The sequence below is a fragment of the Maniola hyperantus genome, chromosome 1, assembly GCF_902806685.2.
Source record: "Maniola hyperantus chromosome 1, iAphHyp1.2, whole genome shotgun sequence".
NCBI lineage: Eukaryota > Metazoa > Arthropoda > Insecta > Lepidoptera > Nymphalidae > Maniola > Maniola hyperantus.
This window is the reverse complement of record NC_048536.1, coordinates 17,687,542-17,694,833: the sequence shown is the minus strand read 5'-3', so window position 1 is coordinate 17,694,833 and position 7,292 is coordinate 17,687,542. Positions and strand designations below refer to the sequence as shown.

At 43.1% G+C, this 7,292-nt stretch overlaps 2 protein-coding genes across 23 annotated transcripts in view; one reads left to right on the top strand and one right to left on the bottom strand.

Moving 5' to 3' along the window:
* The first annotated feature begins 213 nt into the window (after positions 1-213).
* On the top strand, positions 214-1,867 carry LOC138402699 (uncharacterized). The gene is made up of 3 exons (XM_069500435.1): positions 214-1,149; positions 1,227-1,438; positions 1,809-1,867. Exons 1-3 carry the CDS (start codon positions 365-367, stop codon positions 1,865-1,867), a joined length of 1,056 nt encoding a protein of 351 aa, XP_069356536.1. The 5' UTR covers positions 214-364.
* Positions 1,868-4,941: 3,074 nt separating this feature from the next.
* The window catches only part of Ca-beta (Calcium channel protein beta subunit), a 189,850-nt gene continuing 187,499 nt past the window's right edge, over positions 4,942-7,292 (bottom strand). For 19 of the 22 annotated variants that reach the window (XM_069500043.1, XM_069500075.1, XM_069500094.1 and 16 more), the window contains one exon: positions 4,942-6,221. In XM_069500043.1, the coding sequence (XP_069356144.1) occupies positions 5,923-6,221 (299 nt within the window). In that variant the 3' untranslated portion in view covers positions 4,942-5,922. The remainder of the gene's footprint in view (positions 6,222-7,292) is intronic. The other 3 variants (XR_011237000.1, XR_011237002.1, XM_069500116.1) reach the window with 2 other exon arrangements.

The window sequence follows — 7,292 nt, the reverse complement described above, 5'->3', positions numbered from 1 at the left end:
TTGGAAAAGGATACCATTTGATTCAGACTTGTCAATTTGGCTACAGACAACAGAATTAGCCACAATTCCTGTGATACTAAAAGTTTAGATTTCTTGAGATTTAGGTACAGTAACATTTTCAGCAAAGTTTTATCACATGGAGTAAAGAGGGCGTTTGCCACTGATCACCGTGCGACATGAAACGGTGCAAGTACCAAACGACTATGAGCGCCATAATATATCTACTTATAGAAGCAGGCGTAATTTGCGGAAATCCATGATATACAATGAACCAAAAGCTTAATTTGCTCCGTCGAAACTGATCAAACTGTATGGTGCAACATACAGCACGCGACATGCACCGCCCGCCCTCCCACTGCTAAACATGCAGGAAAAACCAGCCACCAAGCAAGCAATACGTTACCCCGTTTTGGTTACCCCGACGCTGGAAAAATCAATTATTAAGAAAATGGCAGAGGACCAAGCTACCGAGACCAAACTCGCGGACCTAGCGGCAATCTCGGTGCAATCACGCCTTCTGCCGTTTTGGCGCGCCGTGCCAAGGGCATGGTTCGTGCAATTTGAAGCGGTTGTCGACCCACTGAAGACATCGGACGATCAAAAATACAGATATGTCCTACAGAAGCTCGAGCCTGCAGATCTACAGCACGTGACAGATTTGCTATACAACCCGCCGGAAACCGGAAAATATGAAGCAATCAAGGCCAGGCTGCTCACCGTTTACGAACAATCTGAGGTCCAAAACTTTCAAAAACTCATCAGCGGCCTAGAACTCGGCGACCAGAAGCCCAGCGTATTACTAAGGAAGATGCGAGAACTAAACAATGGACTGATCACCGAAGAAGGCTTGAAAATCGAGTGGCTAAATCATTTGTCACCGCAGTCTCGCTGCGTTCTGTCCATCAACAACGAATCATCGCTCGACACTCTCGCAGCAATGGCCGACAAAATGACAGAATACGTGGGGAGCACCTCCACAACTCCAACCCCAGCAGCACCATCAACTAGTAGCCACGAGTCAACTAACTCCGAAATTTTGGCAAAACTGGAGAAGCTCACGCTGGAAATCGCCGAACTACGAGAACGTGGCCGACCTCCAAATCGACGCTATCAACGTTTCCGTTACGCACGCTACCGCTCTCGCTCACGGTCAGCATCATCACGACAACATCAAAGGAAGCCTGGCGATGCAACTACGGAATGCTGGTACCACGTCAGATTTGGAGACCACGCAAGATCCTGCCAATCACCCTGCTCGCGGAGAACCAAGCCTTCGGAAAACTAACTTCGACACCGACGGTGGCGGACGTCGGTGTCCCCAGCTCAAACAATCGCCTCTGCGTTCACGATCGCGACTCAAATGAACGTTTCCTCGTGGACACTGGCGCAGACATATCGGTGTGGGCTGCGACACCAAAGATGAAGAGAAATACAACAAGTACATACAAGCTTTACGCTGCAAATAATACACCGATATGTACCTACGGCGAAAAGACCATCACGCTCAACCTGGGATTACGACGAACCTTCACGTGGACATTTATCATCGCTGACGTGAAGACATTCCAATTCTTACCATCTGATCAATCGTTATCACGAGTTTTATTTAACTACAACATTTTGGTTGGCAAATACGTCACCACACAAATCCCAAAACACACTCGACGTTTGTTTTTTTTGGTTCGTTTGGTTTCCCTGCATGTTTGGCGGGAGGGCGGGCGGTGCATGTCGCACCTTACAGATTTGATCTGTTTCAGCGGATTATAGCAAATTAAGCTTTTGGTTCATGGTATACTTATTTGTGTCAGTTACGACTTACGACGTAACGATACAGGACGATGCGATGCACGTTTTTGTGAACAACTAGCTTGCTATGGCAGTTCGAAGCGTGCTCTGATTGGTCGATGGTCGCCATAGATAATAGAAACACTATTCAGTGATGGTCGCACTAGACTGCGATGTGAAACATCCCAACACTGTTGTTTTTGCACCTTGATTCGTATGTAGTATCGTGAGCACAAATCATGTCGTACGGTGACCCGTGGAAAGACGCCCTGAGGGCAAATCTACACTGCAAAAATCCACCGCGCGAATTTCTGTGACATATGGAAATTTTATGTAACCGCACACACTACGAAAAAATACACGCGGACGGCTTCATGTAATTTCTATATCACAGATTTCTGCGAAAACATCGCGCGGTGAAATTCTGGAGTGCGGGCTTACTTTAAGGGGGTAAACTTCAAGGGCAATCGGAATAGAGACAATTATCTTATCATTCCTATAAAGGTAACACAAGCGAACCTCCCATATACACAGCACTAGACGCAAAAGCGTGCCACTGAAGCTCAGCAAATCGAAATAGCGTCCGCGAAGTCGCCGCGCAACTTATACGAAAATAATACTCAGTCTACATGTGCCGGTTGCACTCCGGTCCGGTCCGGTCCGGTTTACATCAGACCTAACATCGTAGTTTAACAACTACAACAATTTTTATGATTTTTATGTCGCGACCCACGAAAAAGGCAAAAAGTTAAGTATACGTAAGTTAACTAAGCCTTGCGACTCCTTAATTCGTTTTGTGCTTGACTTTTATCTGAGCTATTGTTTAGGGTGAGATCTATAGATCACTCTGACTTAGCTTAGACTTAAGACAGAGTTCAAACGAGACTGAGCTATATCTCTCACATAAATCTGTCTCGTTTTAACTCAATCTTAAGTCAGGGCAAAGTCAAAGTTCGCTCTATAGATCTCAGCCTCAGAGTTAGTAAGAAAGTGAGATAATTTTTTTAAAGAATTCCTTAAAAGAAAAACGGATTAACACGGAAGGGGTATATTTTAGCTTTAGGATTATACATCGAAACGGTACGAATATCTCACATAATATACAGAGTGTAGCTAAAACTTAGCGAACGCTAGCAAAAACTTAGCGTTATTGTCATACTACCTAAACACAATCCAATACCAATAACCATTTGCCCGTTTTGTACTTGTCATCATCATCATCATGATCAACCCATTGCCGGCTCACTACAGAGCACGGGTCTCTTCTCAGAGTGAGAAGGGTTTTGGCCATAGTCTACCACGCTGGCCATGTGCGGATTGGTAGACTTCACACACCTTTGAGAACATTATAGAGAACTCTCAGGCATGCAGGTTTCCTCACGATGTTTTCCTTCACCGTTAAAGCAAGTGATATTTAATTAATTAAAACGCACATAACTCCGAAAAGTTAGAGGTGCGTGCCCGGGATCGAACCCCCGACCTCCGATTAGAAGGCGTACGTCCTAGCCACTGGGCTATCACAGCTTTTCTAACCACTGGGCTATCACTTTTTGTACATCGTTTATCACACATTTGTACTTGTAGTGATTTACAATTTTTCAAAACCGCAACGTCTAGCGTGCAAAAGTCGGAGCATGCCAATGATTTTTTAATGGTTTTTTTGCGTTTTTTCTGTGATATCATATCAGTATCACTTGTCTTCGTTTTTGCCAGCATTCTGGTTACACCCTGTATTATCAGTAAAGAAATTATAATAAATGGCTAAAAAAATAAATTTTAATAATCATAACCCGTTCCACAACAGAACCGGAATGCAACCGGACGATGTATAGCACGAGCAGAATATAATATACGAATAAACCGCAAAACAATCCGTCACTGTAGCACCACCAGCGCACCGATCCGCATTGCATCCCATCGATATATATACCTAACTATATAATATTATATCCACAACAAAGGTCAAAATTAAACAGGCATATTTCGACAAACAAGTTTAGCTGGTCATACATGCATGTGGGACTCTTGTCATCCACAGACAATAGTCCCTCGTCTGCAAATGCCTTAACTGCTAAATTCCAATAGAAATGCTCGATAGAGTGCCTGAAAACAAGTGTGGCTCACCATCGATATAAATAACAAGATATGGTGAAGCGAACAAAATTTTTCACGGTTTAGCAACCAAATAAATCAGCGCTACCTCTGAGATACTAATGCTTTGAAATCCAGACGTCACTGAGGTTGCATTGGCGCTAAGGCACAACTGACGCCATTTTGTTTGTTCAATAGCCCTGTCCATACGAAGTAATATATAAGTCAATGGTGGCTTACACTTTACACATAAACAATAGTTAGCTGATATTAAATTTTTCTATTAGATTTGGCTGCTGTGACACCAGCTACTCAAACGTCACTAATGTGGACGGGATGCGTCTGAACTCCCATTTCCTGTATTACCAGACTTTAAAGGAATAAATGCAATAATCACAATCCAAACTTCAAATTATTTTGATGCCCTGACCTCTAAGATACGGAATCTCCTAGTTTAGGGGCCAGGATTCTATGTAAGTTATATGTGACCAATATTTTTTTTTAAATTCATTATAGGCAAATGCTTGACCACAATCATACCTAATGGAAAGTGATGATGAGGCCTAAGATGGGACGCGTTTACCTAGAATATGCCTATTTACTCTTGTTTTAAAGATACCCGGGTAGGAAACACAGATCGTGGAAGAGTATTCCAAACCTTAGCCATGTGTATGAGGATTGATGACGTAAAACGTTTCGTGAGTGCAGATGGGAAGAAATGGATGGATGGATGGAATATTTCATCAGGCCACATCTCACTAGGAAACCAGTGTCAGCGCAACCAGTCGCGGAACCAACAAAATATATGCAGCTCTTGGTGTACAAGCTTTGTCCGCTTGGTTGCGCAATCAATTTAATGGCGGCAGCAAGAATAGTCCGCTGGTTTCACTTATATTATGTATTCAGCTATTTAGCGTCACTAAAATTCAAAACCCATCAGGCAGTAGTCTACCCTTTGCAGTCACTACCCTTTTACCTACTTTTTTTTTGGTCCTTTGCATTAATAAAGTAAAAGAGGTTAACCATCCAGACGCAAAGAGCCATGGACCCCTTTTAACCAATCACTATTTTGCTGTGCCAAGCATTCAGCCAATCACAAGTTTGGTAATACAAGCAAGGAAGAATTCTACGGCGACGCAGCCTCACCCTCTCACTAGTTTCACTGGCGATAAAATTTGAGCGACAATGCGAGATACGGCAAATTGTGAAGTTCCTGGTAGAGATACAATGCGGAGCTGACAGACACGTGTAACAGTTCTAACAGACGATGGACTACCAAGATCATCAGACCAAAATCACTATAAACAATAATTAAAGTATACGTATAACCCTACCGTTTATTAAAAATTTTCAAGTGAGTTTAGTATGAGAATTCACATCTCACGAACATTGATAGAATTCGAGCATCAAAACGCAATAACTTCAGGGTAAAATGGACCTAAACGTTGATTTAAAGTCAAAAATTCAGTACGACCGTCTTTGATTTCACAAGGTTTCCACTTGGAACGCTAGCTATAGATGTCCAGAGGAAGTTGAGCTTTGAAACGACGTTTTTAAGGTCAATTTTATGTTTACACTAAAGTGTTTCGACGCTCGATTTCTAATGTTGGTGAAATGTAAAATCTAGTAATTTAGTGCCCGGCAAACAACTTGGGGCTGCAGCAGCGTAGTGGGAGAAAGCCAACGTATCTACCAATCGCGTGCACTCGCGCCGACGGATCAACCAATCGCGTGCACCCGCCATTCACTGGCCAATCGCGTAATAATACTCAAGTTGTTTGCCAGGCACTGTACCACGCAGCTACCTGAGAAAACATTTCAGATAAACGGAAGTACTTTAACAAGAACTCAGCCAAAATAGAAGACAAGTTCATAGCATCTCTTCCTCCACTTTAGTAAGAAAGGGACCGAAAACGGATCAAATCAAATATTTAAAAACTGTGTCCCTGTTTTACTGAAGTAAGAGGAATGGGGCACTGACTTTCACTTTAGGTTGTTATGGTTATAATAGCCGGATGGTCGGCATTCCATTCGTCCATTAGCACCTTACACCGCGTTGAGCGCGCGACGGGATGCACCATATTCGTCCGAGGCTTCTCTATCCCTCGCTCTTTCTCTTCTTTCCTCCCTCTGGTCCCGGGGATACGGCTCGCGGGGGTAATCCCGCGGGTAGTCCCGCGTGTAGTCGTGTCCGTACGCCTCTCGCTCGTACGAGTCTCCGTGAGGGTAGTCGTGGGAATACCCCTCGTGGTACTCCCGCGGGTAGTCGCGAGGATACCGCCGGTAGTCTTCTCGCGGGTAGTATTCTTCCTCCAGTCTCTCCGGCCGAGGGACGCGCGCTCTACCTATGGCACAGTAATTGAGGTAAGCTTTGATAATTTCAATTTTCAATGCGGTAGAGTGAGCGATTTTACATGGAACAATAAGATAACTGTCCTGTAATTTGCATTTAACTAAAAATTTCTGCATGAAACGGTCTATACTCTATGCCGCTCTATTGAGAGATTTGGGTTAAGGGGCTCTGAATAGACGTTTTTTAGGTATTTGAGGGGGTGAAGCAGAGGAGGTGGAAGTGAGAAATCGCGGCGCGCCCCGCACAAATTCAACGTCTTAAAGTAAGACAACCAAGATACTTAACATTGCTAAAATTTGCATTAAAATAAGCGGTAAATGCCGCATTATTGAAGACTAGACAAATTTCAAAGCCCTATTTCACCCCCTTAGGGGTTGAATTTTCAAAAATCCTTTCTTAACGGATGCCTACGTCATAATAGTTATCTGCATGCCAAATTTCTCGATCGGTCCAGTAGTTTGAGCTGTACGTTGATGGATCAGTCAGTCAGTCACCTTTTTTTCTTTTATATATTTAGACTAGCTTATGCCCGCGACTTCGTTCGCGTGGACTACACAAATTTCAAACCCCTTTTTCACCCCCTTAGGCGTTGAATTTTCAAAAATCCTTTCTTAGCGGATGCCTACGTTATAATAGCTACGTGCATGCCAAATTTCAGCCCGATCCATCCAGTAGTTTGAGCTGTGCGTTGATAGATCAGTCAGTCAGTCAGTCAGTCAGTCAGTCACCTTTTCCTTTTATATATTTAAGAAGATTGTTATGAGAAAGCAAAGCAGAAATAATATGTACACGTAGGTAGGTTGACTTTCTTGCTCTTTTCAGCTCATCAGTTATGTTCAATTGTCTGTCAGTTCGTTGAATTCCCAATAAAACCCTCATCTCTCAACAATTTGGCAATCAATGTTGGGTGGATATCCCGTTACTGCAGATTGTACCACAGTTTCGCTTATTATTCCTTGTAATTTTATTCCATCAATCAATTAATTTGACGCTCTTATCATGCAAATTATGATGATCGTAGGAAAATAAAATTGCGTGGTGTGTGATGTATCTAATCTAACAA

Excerpts from the sequence above, each read along its gene's own strand:
- LOC138402699 (XM_069500435.1), top strand. The coding sequence starts at position 365 with ATGCAGGAAAAACCAGCCACCAAGCAAGCAATACGTTACCCCGTTTTG. Across the intron at positions 1,150-1,226 it reads CGCTACCGCTCTCGCTCACG|ACCACGCAAGATCCTGCCAA; the intron begins GTCAGCATCATC and ends TCAGATTTGGAG. Across the intron at positions 1,439-1,808 it reads GATGAAGAGAAATACAACAA|TTACGACTTACGACGTAACG; the intron begins GTACATACAAGC and ends TATTTGTGTCAG.